General features: G+C 49.7%; 1 protein-coding gene across 7 annotated transcripts in view; it reads left to right on the top strand.

Moving 5' to 3' along the window:
- The window catches only part of LOC135258084 (unconventional myosin-IXb-like), a 51703-nt gene extending 37462 nt beyond the window's left edge, over window positions 1–14241 (top strand). For 4 of the 7 annotated variants that reach the window (XM_064341308.1, XM_064341307.1, XM_064341306.1 and 1 more), the window contains 16 exons: window positions 555–646; window positions 1286–1386; window positions 2991–3160; window positions 3547–3654; window positions 4492–4662; window positions 4996–5034; window positions 5986–6094; window positions 6470–6543; window positions 7260–7452; window positions 8153–8281; window positions 9282–9387; window positions 10012–10143; window positions 10399–10516; window positions 11663–11757; window positions 12402–12529; window positions 12686–14241. In XM_064341308.1, coding sequence (XP_064197378.1) covers window positions 555–646; window positions 1286–1386; window positions 2991–3160; window positions 3547–3654; window positions 4492–4662; window positions 4996–5034; window positions 5986–6094; window positions 6470–6543; window positions 7260–7452; window positions 8153–8281; window positions 9282–9387; window positions 10012–10143; window positions 10399–10516; window positions 11663–11757; window positions 12402–12529; window positions 12686–12888 — 1968 coding nt within the window. In that variant the 3' untranslated portion in view covers window positions 12889–14241. The remainder of the gene's footprint in view (window positions 1–554; window positions 647–1285; window positions 1387–2990; window positions 3161–3546; window positions 3655–4491; window positions 4663–4995; window positions 5035–5985; window positions 6095–6469; window positions 6544–7259; window positions 7453–8152; window positions 8282–9281; window positions 9388–10011; window positions 10144–10398; window positions 10517–11662; window positions 11758–12401; window positions 12530–12685) is intronic. The other 3 variants (XM_064341311.1, XM_064341310.1, XM_064341312.1) reach the window with 3 other exon arrangements.
- Window positions 14242–14258: the final 17 nt, after the last annotated feature.

Genomic DNA, 14258 nt, shown 5'->3' on the forward strand with positions numbered 1-14258 from the left:
TGTGGCTAGTGACTAGCCTGTCCCCCTCATGTGAAATTAGGGGGCCATGTGGGGACATGGTATGCCTGTCCTGACTCTGCGTTGAGAGTAAACACACCTAGCAACTCTGTAGTCAGGGACAGAAAATACCCAAACACACCTGCAAAAAAGGTTAAAGTTCAGGTTGGTGGTACGTGGCTTCAGGGTATGGTGCATGGGAGGGGTTCCTAACCAATCGGGGGAATCCGCGATGAACACGAAATGATCTGAGTGCTCGGGGTGGTGGGGTGGGGGCTGATGGGGTGTATTGGGGCAGCAGTGGGGTTGCAGGTTTCACGGTGATGCATGAGACACACCTGATGCCTGTCAGAAAGCTGCACCTTGTGCTGCTTTCATTCTCTCTCTCCCTCCTCTTCCTCTCACTGTTATTCCCTGCTTCCCTGCATCTGACTTGCACAGTGATGATTGGTTTCTATAAGTTAGCTGTTTTTTTTTAACTTTAACTGTTGAAAGTGATGTTTTTTTTATTTCAAGGCCAAATTCTAACTGTAGGACTTTTTCTTTTTTTCTTTAAGATCAAGTCCCTGCCAGAAGCAACTCCTGAAAGCTCAAAGGTCACGATCCCCAGGAGGAGGTCCAGTGGGAGTTCACCAGTCAGCCCAGGAAGGTATGACCCCCAACCAATCAGGCCATGCTTCAGAGATATGTCCTGTGTGTCTGTGTGCGTATGTGTGTGTACATCTGTGTGTGCGTGTCTGTGTGTCTACATTATGTGTGTCTGTGTGCGTATGTGTATGTGTGTGTGTGTGTGTGTGTGTGTGTGAGTGGGTGTGTACAGTGTGTATGTGTATGTGTGTGTGTGTACAGTGTATGTGTGTGTGTGAGTGGGTGTGTGTACAGTGTATGTGTGTGTGTGAGTGGGTGTGTGTACACTGTGCATGTGTGTGTGTGTGAGTGGGTGTGTACAGTGTGTATGTGTGTGTGTGAGTGGGTGTGTACAGTGTGTATGTGTGTGTGTACAGTGTGTGTATGTGTGTACAGTGTGTATGTGTGTGTGTATGTGTACAGTGTGTATGTGTGTGGGTGAGTGGGTGTGTACAGTGTGTATTTGTGTGGGTGAGTGGGTGTGTACAGTGTGTATGTGTGTGTGTGAGTGGGTGTGTACAGTGTGTATGTGTGTGTGTGAGTGGGTGTGTACAGTGTGTGTATGTGTGTGTGAGTGGGTGTGTACAGTGTGTATGTGTGTGTGTGTGTGTGAGTGGGTGTGTACAGTGTGTGTGTTTTAATACGGACCCTGTGCTCACAGGCCAGGTTTTCTGAGTCGTCTTCTGAGGAAACGAACCAACAGAGAGCTGCACCACAGGCCTGTGGAACCTGCTGTGACCCCAACGCAGGCCAGAGGGCTGGGTAACTGAGCAATGGGGTGGGGTAATTCGGCAAATGGGGGTGGGGTAACTGATTAATGGGGTGGGGTAACTGAGCAATGGGGGTGAATGGGTGTAGTTGCTGTAGGTACAGGTGACCAGGTGGAGTTTCCTTGGGTGTAAGTGACAGGGTAGAGTTGCCTTTGGTGTAGATGACCAGATGGAGTTGCCTTGGGTGTAGGTGACCAGGTGGAGTTGCCTTGGGTGTAGGTGACAGGGTGGAGTTGCTGTAGGTGACAGGGTGAGGTCGCTGTAGGTATAGGTGTCAGGGTAGAGTATCTGTTGGTGTAGGTGTCAGGGTGAGGTTGGTGTAGGTGACAGGGTGAGGTTGTTGTAGGTGTCAGGGTGGAGTTGCTGTAGGTCTAGGTGACAGGATGGGGTTGCTGTAGGATAAAGGGCGGGGTTGCTGTGGGTGTAGGTGTCAGGGTGAGGTTGGTGTAGGTGACAGGGTGAGGTTGTTGTAGATGTCAGGGTGGAGTTGCTGTTGGTGTAGATGACAGGGTGAAGTTGTTGTAGGTGTCAGGGTGGAGTTGCTGTTGGTGTAGATGACAGGGTGAGGTTGTTGTAGGTGTCAGGGTGGAGTTGCCGTGGGTGTAGATGTCAGGGTGGAGTTGCCGTGGGTGTAGGTGATAGGGTGAGGTTGTTTTAGGTGTCAGGGTGGAGTTGCTGTTGGTGTAGGTGATAGGGTGAGGTTGTTTTAGGTGTCAGGGTGGAGTTGCCGTGGGTGTAGGTGACAGGGTGTGGTTGTTGTTGGTGTCAGGGTGGAGTTACTGTTGGTGTATGTGACAGGGTGGGGTTGCCGTGGGTGTAGGTGACAGGGTGAGGTTGTTGTAGGTGTCAGGGTGGAGTTGCCGTGGGTGTAGGTGACAGGGTGTGGTTGTTGTTGGTGTCAGGGTGGAGTTACTGTTGGTGTATGTGACAGGGTGGGGTTGCTGTGGGTGTAGGTGTCAGGGTGAGGTTGGTGTAGGTGACAGGGTGAGGTTGTTGTTGGTGTCAGGGTGGAGTTGCCGTGGGTGTAGGTGACAGGGTGAGGTTGCTGTTGGTGTCAGGGTGGAGTTGCTGTTGTTGTATGTGACAGGGTGGGGTTGCTGTGGGTGTAGGTGTCAGGGTGGAGTTGCTGTTGGTGTAGATGACAGGGTGAGGTTGGTGTATGTGACAGGGTGGAGTTGCTGTTGGTGTTGGTGTCAGGGTGGAGTTGCTGTTAGTGTAGATGACAGGGTGAGGTTGGTGTCAGGGTGGAGTTGCTGTTGGTGTATGTGCTAGGGTGGGGTTGCTGTGGGTGTAGGTGACAGGGTGAGGTTGTTGTAGGTGCCAGGGTGGAGTTGCCGTGGGTGTAGGTGTCAGGGTGAGGTTGTTGTAGGTGACAGGGTGAGGTTGTTGTAGGTGTCAGGGTGGAGTTTCTGTGGGTGTAGGTGTCAGGGTGAGGTTGGTGTAGGTGACAGGGTGAGGTTGTTGTAGGTGACAGGGTGGGGTTGCTGTGGGTGTAGGTGACAGGGTGAGGTTGGTGTAGGTGACAGGGTGAGGTTGTTGTAGGTGTCAGGGTGGAGTTGCCGTGGGTGTGGTTAAAGGTTGTGCCCCCCTCCACAGGTTGGAGTCCTGCTGCCCCCCTTCGGCCCTCCAGTGGGCACAGCCGCCGGAACCCCTCCATCCGGATCAGCCGCGCCACCCGCGTCTCCGAGCAGTGGAACGCGTCCCTGGAGCGTGAGATCACTAGCACCAGCGAGCTCTGGCACCTGGATGAGTTCCTCGGCAACCAGGTAGAGCCAACCATGGTCCTCAGAAACCAGGCTGGGCCTGACCGGGGGCCGTCCATGTGGGGCCCTGAAACTGGAGTCTCAGTGGGTCCTTGGTAATATGGAAAAATTCCATCCCAAATCCCATTATTTAGAAATGAAATGAGCCTTTTCTGGTTTGCACATCCTGGGTAACAGTATGAATGGTGTAAGTATTAAATATAAATGTGTGAGATCCAATGGATGTGAAGTCACAAGCACATTATGCTTATCAGTGCATGTCACACTTACAGATGTCTCTAAAAATGCCTTCACTGTGCTTCTCTTTTAAGTATGAACATCATAGGTAAACTAATCCTCCCCCCTCTCTCTCCCCCTCTCTCTCTCTCTCTCCCTCCCTCCCTCTATAGGTGAATGAGCTTCGCTCTCGGGGCAAGCAGCTCTCTACAGCAGAGAATATCTTCCTCAGTGCCACCATGGCGTTTAGGGAGACTATTAAGGGCATGTACTCCCTATCGGTGAGTGAGTGCTCTTCTCCCTCAGCCGTTCCAGCGCTCAGACTCTAACAGAGCCACGTCTTTACACAATTGCACTTACATTCATGTGAAAAACACGGTGTGCACACACCAACAGGTTGACCCCTGACCCCTGGACATATGTGGGCTTCAACCTCGGGCTGTGTTCCAAACTGTATACTTGTGTTCTGTGTTCTCATGTTCCTGTAAGATCATGCCTCCAGGTACACTTACAAGACCACACTTCTCAAGGGAAAGAATGCTTAAAATCTGTTCACTTTCAAACGTACTTGTACTTTGACATCACTGACATCACTACTGACCTCCAGTAACAATACTACAAAAATTGATAAATAAAATATACTCACAGAAAATCCTCCGGCCTTCTGTTGTCCATTATTCTTGGCTGAGTGAAAAAGTTCTTATTTGCCCTCAAATACAGAACAGAAAAGCAATGGCTACTGAGAAGGGAAAGTGTGGAAAAGTCTGCATTGAAGCGCACTTTGTTTTTTCATCCTCCAAAAACACGAAAAGAACCTCTCACATTCTTGCCTTGTTGCATTCTTGAGTTTGGAATGCACTTGGTCACATGACGTTTTTACTTCTGCAACCGCTTTATGCTCTAGACAGAACTTAAGAATAAGGTTTGTAACACAGCATAAGTCTTCTTGAGGTGGGGTTTGACCTCCTTGTTTAGATTCTGTCTGCACTTTATTTACACTTCTTGTGATGTTGTCCTGGTTAAGGGCTCTTTCAGTGTGGTGGCAGAGGCCGTGTCCTTGTCCATGATTTTAAACACAGCACCCCAACCAACCCTAACCCCAACCCTAACCCCCCCAGAAGCCACAGATCCGCTACAAAGGGCTGATGAGAAACTATAAGGACAAGGTGACCAGCCTGGCGGGACAGAAGCAGGAGGCCGAGGTCAAGCTGGTGTTGAACCTGTTCCAGTCCGTCCTGGATGGCTTCGTTCGCGGGGAGATGCGGAGAGAGGACTCCCTGCCCACTAAGGTGTGCCCTGCCCCAGGGCATAAGCCCCGCCCCAGGGCATTAGCCCCGCCCCAGAGCATAAGCCACGCCCCAGGGCATAAGCCCCGCCCCAGAGCATAAGCCCCGCTCATTAATGTAGCACCCATCTCCAGTCCCAGCCTCACTGTACGTGTGAAACAGGCAGCTAGGATATGTAGCAGTACTGTGAAGCAGCGCTACATACTCTAGGATATGTAGCAGTGGTGTGAAGCAGGGCTGCATACTCTAGGGTAGTGCCATGTCTGCGTAGAAAATAAAGTATATTGTAAAATTCAGTGCCTCACAGTTTTCCTCTTTCAATGTGTTTTTTTTCAGCCTTCAAAAAAAGAAAAGAGTTCATCAAAAGACAAGTTTGTAAGTACTGCACCTGCCCCTGGCTGATGGTGTGGAGCTGAAGGAATGTTCTAGAGCTGCTCTCATAAACTGCAGCAGTGTGGCTGACACCTCATATATCTGCACCAGCGCAGCTCCAACGCAGCTCCATGTTATATCTGCACCAGCACAGTTCCATGTTATATCTGCACCAGCGCAGCTCCAGCGCAGCTCGATGTTATATCTGCACCAGCGCAGCTCCAGCGCAGCTCCATGTTATATCTGCACCAGCGCAGCTCCAGCGCAGCTCCATGTTATATCTGCACCAGCGCAGCTCCAGCGCAGCTCCATGTTATATCTGCACCAGCGCAGCTCCAGCGCAGCTCCATGTTATATCTGCACCAGCGCAGCTCCATGTTATATCTGCACCAGCGCAGCTCTATGTTACATCTGCACCAGCGCAGCTCCATGTTATATCTGCACCAGCGCAGCTCCATGTTACATCTGCACCAGCGCAGCTCCAGCGCAGCTCCATGTTATATCTGCACCAGCGCAGCTCCAGTGCAGCTCCATGTTATATCTGCACCAGCGCAGCTCCAGCGCAGCTCCATGTTACATGTGCACCAGCGCAGCTCCAGCGCAGCTCCATGCTTGATGGGAATATTTTGGTGAAAGTTAATCCACATGGGAAAAGGAATGTTTTTGTTTGCTTTGTACTTGGTGAAGTGTTGTATAATGGGTTAGAGAACTGTGCTTGTGTCTCAGAGGGTGCAGGGTCTGTTCTCAGGTGACCCTCTACTGTTGCACCCTGGAGTAAGTTGAATATCTGGCTATAGGTGGAACATGTGCATTAAAGGTATAAATGCCATGTGCTGAGGGACGTGTCAAATATCCTGTAAATATTTGTGGTGTCCAACCAGACCCCTTCCCTGGGTTTGTATGCTCAGCGAGAGTTGTCCCTGATGTTGGATATTAACCCAAACTCTTCCCTAGGAAAGTGTCCTTGACCACACCCTCCGGACCTATCAGGTCAACATCATGCAGTCATGTGACCAGTGTGGCTCCTACATCTGGGGCATGGAGAAGGCCTTCATGTGCTGCTGTACGTACATTACCCATCAGCCTCTGCATACCCCACACTGCCCACTCCACTGCTCACTGCCCACTCCACACAGCTCACTGCCCACTCCACACTGCCCACTCCACACAGCTCACTGCCACACTCCACACTGCCCACTCCACACTGCCCACTCCACATTGCCCACTGCCCTCTTCACACTGCCCACTGCCCACTCCACACAGCTCACTGCCCACTCCACACTGCCCACTGCCCACTCCACACTGCCCACTGCCCACTCCACATTGCCCACTGCCCACTCCACACTGCCCACTGCCCACTGCCCACTAACCATTCCACACTGCTCACTGCCCACTGCCATCTTCGCTTCTTACTTTTACTGTTTTCTGTTGTTTTCAGCTTGTAAAATGATTTGTCACAAGAAATGCTTGTCAAAGATCTCCACAGACTGTTCCACCCTTTGCGCCAAGAAAGTAAGTTGAAAAGGACATTTTATTAATCTTATTTTTATACTTTGGTTTCAATGAAATTTTTGTTGTTGAAAGGAATTAAAGCACATACTGTCGGTCTTAAGCTAGGAGAGTGTCCATCTAGCTCATCTAGAAGTGTGTGTGTGTGTGTGTGCATGTTTGTGTGAGTGTGAGTGTGTTTGTGTGTGCATGTATGTGTGTGTGTGTATGTGAGTGTGTGTGCATGTTTGTGTGCATGTTTGTATGTGTGTGTGTGAGTGTGTGTGTGAGTGCATGTGTGTGAGTCTGTGAGTTTGAGTGTGTGAGTGTGTGTGTGAGTGAGTGTGTGTGCGTGTGTATGTGTGAGAGTGTGTGAGTATGTGTGTGTGTGTGAGTGTTAGAGTATGTGTGTGTGTGTGTGTGTGAGTGTGAGAGTATGTGTGTGTGTGTGTGAGTGTGTTAATCATCTTGTTGATGATTGTTGATGATTGACAGGTAACCGATTAACTGTTAACATCCCTTGTGTGTACATGAGTTTATGTTTGTATGTGTTTGTAAATGCATGTTTCTGATTTTATGTGTACGTGCATATGTTTGTTAATGTGAGTACACGCATGTGAAAGTTTTATGTGTTTCTGTACATGTGTAATCCTGTGTATGTGTATTTGTGTGCATGTCTGTATGTATGAGTACATACATGTGCATATTTGTATTTGTGTGAATGTTTGCATGTGTTTCAGTATGACGGTGAAACTGACACTCTGCAGTTTGGAGTGCGAGTGTCCCTCCTGATCAGCAGCTCGAACCCAGTGCCCATCGTCATGGAGAAGATGTTGGGGCATGTGGAGATGAACGGGCTGTACACCGAGGGCATCTACCGGAAATCCGGCTCTGCGAGCCGTGCCAGGGAGCTGCATCAGGTGCTGGACAGCGGTGAGAACTCTGACTGACTGAGCACGCCCACTCCACTGAGCACACCCACCTTACTGAGCACGCCCACTCCACTGAGCATACCCACCTCACTGAGCACAACTACGTTACTGAGCACGCCCACCTCACTGAGCATACCCACCTTACTGAGCACGCCCACTCCACTGAGCATACCCACCACCCAGGTGTGAATGTGTATGAGTGTGAAGCAGGGCGTTGCTGCAAAAGAGCATCCGTGCTCAACGAACCTACCCTGGGTAAATAAAGGTTAAATAAAATTTTTTTTTAAACTGAGCATGCCTACCACACTGAGCACACCCACTGAACACCATGTGTGTTTGTTTAATGGAAATGTGTGTGTGTATGCATGTGTGTGTGTGTATGTATACATGTGTGCGTACCTGTGCGTGCCTCTGTGTGTATGTGTGTGTGTGTTGTGTGTGTGTATGTTTGTGTGTGTGTGTGTGTGTGTGTTGTGTGTGTGCATGTGTGTATGTTTGTGTGTGCGTGTGTGTGTGCGCGTGTGTGTTTGTGTGTGTGTATGTGTGTATGTTTGTGTGTGCGTATGTGTGTGTGTGTGTGTGTGTGTGTGTGTGTACATGTGTGCGTGCCTGTGTATGTTTGTGTGTGCGTGTGTGTGTGCATGTGTGCGCGTGTGTGTGCATGTGTGTATGTTTGTGTGTGTGTGTGTGTGTGTAAGCAGACGTGCAGAGTGTTTGCCTGGAGGACTATCCCATCCACACCATCACCAGTCTGGTGAAAAAGTGGCTGAGGGAGCTTCCTGACCCCCTGATGACCTTCACCCACTATGATGACTTCCTGCGGGCTGTAGGTAGGTCCACACACCAGCGGCAGGTGTGGGCGGGGCCAGGGCATGTCACTCGCTGCACAGGTGTGGCCAGGGCTTGGGTGGGCCAATTATATGTAACAGATTAAGGAACATGACTGTAATATGTGATGTCTGAGTTGAGTTATAATGGTAGAAGGAGGGGACATGAATGGAAATTGGCAGACATTAGGAAGAATTTTTTCAGGCAGAGAGGTCAAGGTGTGGAACAGTCTGCCAGGTCACATAGCAGAGGCAGAAACTGGAGATTTTCAGGCTTGATAAGGTGTTGGATACTATCTAGTCTGTAGGTAATCAGAGCAGTAGGTACAATTTAGTCAGAAAAATGGCAAGCACTGTTGGGCTGAATGGCCTGTTCTCATCATTATGTTATGTTACCTGTGCAGCAGGAGGGACACTTTTAAGCTGTGAGGGCATCATGTGTCGATCGAACATCATCTGGAATCTTTAATTTTTATCAATAATGGCAGTTCTGTCGAGGAGAACCAGAGGCAAAGGAGGGAGTGAGGGAGGAAGAGGGAGACATAGAGAAATAGAGAGAGGTGGAGAGAAAGAGAAAGCAGACAGAGATGATGAGAGGGAGGGAAGTGACTGGTGGACTGTGAGATGGAGAGAGGGAGGGATGTGACAGATGGATTGTGAGATGAGAGAGGGAGGGATGTGACAAATGGATTGTGAGATGGAGAGGAGGATGTGACAGATGGATTGTGAGATGGAGAGAGGGAGGGATGTGACAGATGGATTGTGAGATGAGAGAGGGAGGGAAGTGTCTGATGGATTGTGAGATGGAGAGGGAGGGATGTGACAAATGGATTGTGAGATGGAGAGAGGGAGGGATGTGACAGATGGATTGTGAGATGGAGAGAGGGAGGGATGTGACAGATGGATTGTGAGATGGAGAGAGGGAGGGATGTGACAGATGGATTGTAAGATGGAGAGAGGGAGGGATGTGACAGATGGATTGATGTGTGTTCTCTCTCTCCAGAGCTGCCGGAAAAGCGTGAGAAGCTGCGCCGATTATACAAAGTGCTGGAGCAGCTTCCTCCTGCCAACTTCAACACTCTGGAGCGCCTCTTCTTCCACCTGGTCATGTACGAGACAGCTCGGCCTTCATTATCTCCCACAGCTCGGCCTTCATTATCTCCCACTGCTCGGCCTTCATTATCTCCCACTGTTCAGCCCCACTGCTCAGCCTTCATTATCTCCTTCAGCTCAGTCTTCATTATCTCCCACAGCTCAGCCTTCATTATCTCCTATTGCTCAGCCTTCATTATCTCCTTCAGCTCAGTCTTCATTATCTCCCACAGCTCAGCCTTCATTATCTCCCACTGCTCAGTCTTCATTACCTCCCACTGCTCAGCCTTCATTATCTCCCACAGCTCAGCCTTCATTATCTCCCACTGCTCAGTCTTCATTACCTCCCACTGCTCAGCCTTCATTATCTCCCACTGCTTAGCCCCACTGCACAGCCTTCATTACCTCCCACTGCTCAGCCTTCATTATCTCCCACTTCTCAGCCTTCATTATCTCCCACAGTGTAGCCTTCATTATCTCCCACTGCTCAGAAGTGTGTTTGCGCTCTGTGGGGGAAATGTGGAGAAGGGCTCTTGCTGTAGCTGGATTCACTAGGTCATGTGACAGAATCTCAGAAATGTTGGTTGGTCTGCTTGCTTGTTTGTTGTCCGAGGTGATAATTCACCTCTTATGTGTTCCAGAGTGGCCAAAGAGGAGAAGCACAACCGCATGACCTCCAACTCGCTGGCCATCGTCTTTGCCCCCTGTCTCCTGCGCTCACCCAATACCTCTGACCCCTTCATGTGCATGAACGACATCGGGAAGACCACCATGTGAGACCCAACCCCCACACAGCCCTGCCCATAACCCTGCCCTGTTCCTCTGCAGCCCCACACACATTACATTCATTTCACAAACCACCCCGCACCCCACTCCCCACAGTCCCACCCACAACCCCACAAACACTGGAATAAGAGTGTAATAAGCATTCTGTGTAATAAGCAGTAACACCATCATCATCACCTCTGCTCCTGCTTCACACTGCTTCATCAGCATAACTGCTCCCCTGACCCCTACCTGTGCTGCAGGTGTGTGGAGATGCTGATTAACGAGCAGTTGAGGAGGTATACTGAGAAGATGGGGGAGATCGAGCAGCTGGAGCTGGCTGAAGCCATGGCTATCAATCAATTGAAGAGACAGAACACTGTAGGTCCTTTACACACACACACACACGCACACACCATACACACACTCACACACACGCACACACCATACACACACTCACACACACACACACATACCACACACACACACACACACGCACACACCATACACACACTCACTCACACACACGCACACACCATACACACACTCACTCACACACACGCACACACCATACACACACTCACTCACACACACGCACACACCATACACACACTCACTCACACACACGCGCACACCATACACACACTCACTCACACACACGCGCACACTTACTCACACACGTGCACACTGTACACACACTCACTCACACACACGCGCACACCATATACACACTGCCAGCAGCCATACCTCCATGCACTCTGCTCCTGCCAAATGGCTGAAGCTAAGCAGGTGTGGGCTTGGTTAGTACTTGGATGGGAGACCACCAGGGAATACTGAGTTGCTGCTGGAAGTGGTGTTGGTGGGCCAGCAGGGGGCAATCTTCCCTCTGGTACAAATAAACCCCAATGCCCCACGGCAGTGACGGGGACACTGTGCTGTAGGAGATGCCGTCTTTCGGATGAGACGTTAAACCGAGGTCCTGACTCTCTGTGGTCATTAAAGATCCTATGACACTTATCGCTAAGAGTAGGGGGTTCCCCGGTGTCCTGGCCAAATCCCAGATCTGGCTCTCACAAAAACTTGCCACTAAAAATCATCCCCAGATTTAATTGGCTAAATAAATGTTCTCTCCCTCTCCACCTTCGCTAATGTGTGGTGAGCGTTCTGGTGCAAAATGGCTGCCGTGCATCACCCAGGTGGGTGCTACACATTGGTGGTGGGTGAGGTGAGTTCCCCTTCACTGTAAAGCACTTTGAGCATCTGGAAAAGTGCTATATAAATGTAATTACTAATAATAATAATAATAATACTTACACGCACACACACACACACACACACACACATACACATCGATGCACAGTACTATTTTCCCTCACAGTGAATTCCATTTACTTATTATTTCAGGGCATAAATGCTCTTTGTTCTAGCGTAGGGGATAAGTGTTTTGTTTCAGCGTAGGGGATGAGTGTTTTGTTCCAGTGTAGGGGATAAGTGTTTTGTTCCAGCATAGGTGTGTCTGATCCCCAGGTCCTGGAGAAGGCCCCAGAGGCTGCCACACTGGAGCCCCCTGACATGGAGGAGAGAAGCCTGATGGAACGCATCAAATCTATCAAGCAGGAGAAGTACGAGCTGCTTGGCTGCTGTTAGGGAGTTACGGGCTGTGGGTGTTGGGTTAGAGGCTGTAGGTGTTGGGTTAGAGGCTGTGGGTGTTAGGTTAGAGTCTGTGAGTGTTGGGTTAGGGGCTGTGGGTGTTGGGTTAGGGGCTGTAGGTGTTGGGTTAGGGCCTGTAGGTGTCGGGTTCGAGGCTGTGGTTGTTGGGTTAGAGGCCGTGGGGGTTGGGTTAAGGGCTGTGGGTGTTGATTTAGAGGCTGTTGGTGTTGGATTAGGGCTGTAAGTGTTTGTTTAGAGGCTGTGGGTGTTGGGTTAGAGGCTGTGGGTGTTGGGTTAGAGCTGTGGGTTGGGTTAGAGGCTGTGGGCTTGGTTAGGGCTGGGTGTTAGGGTTGAGGGCTTGGTTAGAGGCTGTGGGTGTTGTAGGGCTGTGGGTGTTGGGTTAGAGGCTGTGGGTGTTGGGTTAGGGGCTGTGAGTGTTGGGTTAGAGGCTGTGGGTGTTAGGTTAGAGTCTGTGAGTGTTGGTTTAGAGGCTGTGGGTTTGGGTGAGGGGCTGTGGGTGTTGGGTTTAGGAGCTGCGGGTGTTGGGTGAGGGGCGTGAGTGTTGGATTGTGGGATTGGGCTGGCTGGTTGACCCCCTGCTCTCTCGCTGCCTCAGGGACGAGCTGGCCTGTCGGCTGCCTGAGTTGGAGCAGCCGGGCTCTGACCATGAAAACCTGGACTCTGTGTCATTGCTCAGCTGTGAGAGCCTGCTGGACATCCGCTTCAGGAGCCCCTGCGCTGAGGGTCAGTACCCCCCTACACCCCCCTCTGCCCTCTATAACCCCCCTCTCTCCTGTATAACCCCCCCTTCCCTACAACCTTTTCTCCTGAGGAAGGACTTTGTTAGAACAGTGTTCTGTGTTGGTCACCTGGGCGCACTGTTGGCTTGCTAACCTAAAGGTTCTAAATCAGGGAAGGAGGTAACCAGTGGGACACCCCACCCCACCCCAGCAAGCAACCAGGAGCCGTCCAGACGACACGCTGTCCAATCCATGTATGTCACTCCCAGCCAAGGCCCCGCCCCAGAGGCCTGCAAGCCCGCCCAGCAGACTGGGAGGACCCTGTCTGAGACAGACATTCCCTACATAGATGAGGACATGTGACCCCAGACGGCCTGCCAACCAAGCTTATGAATACAGTGATGATGTATGTTGTATTTCTAGACTTTTTTTTATCAGCTTTTCATTTATACTACTGAAGGTGTCGTGTTGGCTCTCCCAGCACTTTCAGGTCTGTTATTGTATATGAAATGTAACCCGAAAACCTTCTGCTGCTTCAGCAGCTCCTGTTTATTTGGGTTTCTATGGCCCAACTTTCTCTCTCTCTCAAGGGATTTCTTGCTTATATTTATTTACAGGATTTCATAGCAAATTTATAGCAGATGACTCAAACCAATTAACTACAGTTTGGTGTTCCATTAAAGCTCTATCAAACCAGAATTAATGCTGCATTTTACGATTAGCATCCAATAACTGACATCAGTCATAACTGACACCAGTCAGAACTGAGACCAATCAGAACTGACCTGAGCCAGAACTGACCTCTGCCAGAATTGACCCCAGTCATACTGACACCAGTCAGACCTAGCCAGGACACACAGAGGCCCCAGGGATCAGGGCTGAGAGTCACTGGCTTAGTGAACCTTCCTCTTAAACTTTCACTTGCAAATTAATTCTGACTCAAATAATGATTTGAGTCGGTTCAGATTTGAGTTGATTCAGATTTGAGTCGGTTTAGAGCTGAACCATCAGTTTCAAGCCGGCAGGCTTCTGGTTGTAAGTCTAGCTCCTTAACCAGTGCAATGAACTATACACAGAATGTGACAGCACTGAGACTGGAAGAACACTGCCTGTCATCTTCCGCAGGAGAAAAATGATCTTTAAATAACCTGTACTGGTTCGCTGTCTGTCTTTGTGTGTTTGTCTCTTCTTGTCCAAGACCCCAAAGATGCATCATTGTGTAATATATGAATGGTATAGTAAGTGCATTATCATTCTCTTTTTATTTGTACTCATAATGTTGAGATTTTATTCTGTAAATTGCATTTTTTTCCCTTAAAAGTGCCAAAATAAAAACAAGCTGGTAGTACCGTGTTAGTCCGAGTTAATGCTGCTCTGTTGGCAGTCACATGATGTGAAGTTATGGTGAGTTTCATCACTACTGATGCAGTGAGGTCAGAGAGAGGGTCATCACTACTGATGCAGTGAGGTCAGAGAGAGGAGCAGGCTTTGCGCTCTGTTTCCTGATGCAGTCATCGGACCCCTTTCCCTGGGGGTTATTTTGTCTCAGTACTTACTACTCTTTAGGATTAAAAGTGCACATAAATGCTATAATAAGAGGGGAACATGCAACCAAAGACTCCTGTGCCCAAGGGAAGTACTGGTATGATACACGTAATATATATATATATATATGTCATATTTGTGTTTGGAATTGTGAATAAACACTAAAATGAACCTGTGTGTATGTGCAG

This window comes from Anguilla rostrata, chromosome 6 (genome assembly GCF_018555375.3).
Source record: "Anguilla rostrata isolate EN2019 chromosome 6, ASM1855537v3, whole genome shotgun sequence".
Lineage (NCBI taxonomy): Eukaryota > Metazoa > Chordata > Actinopteri > Anguilliformes > Anguillidae > Anguilla > Anguilla rostrata.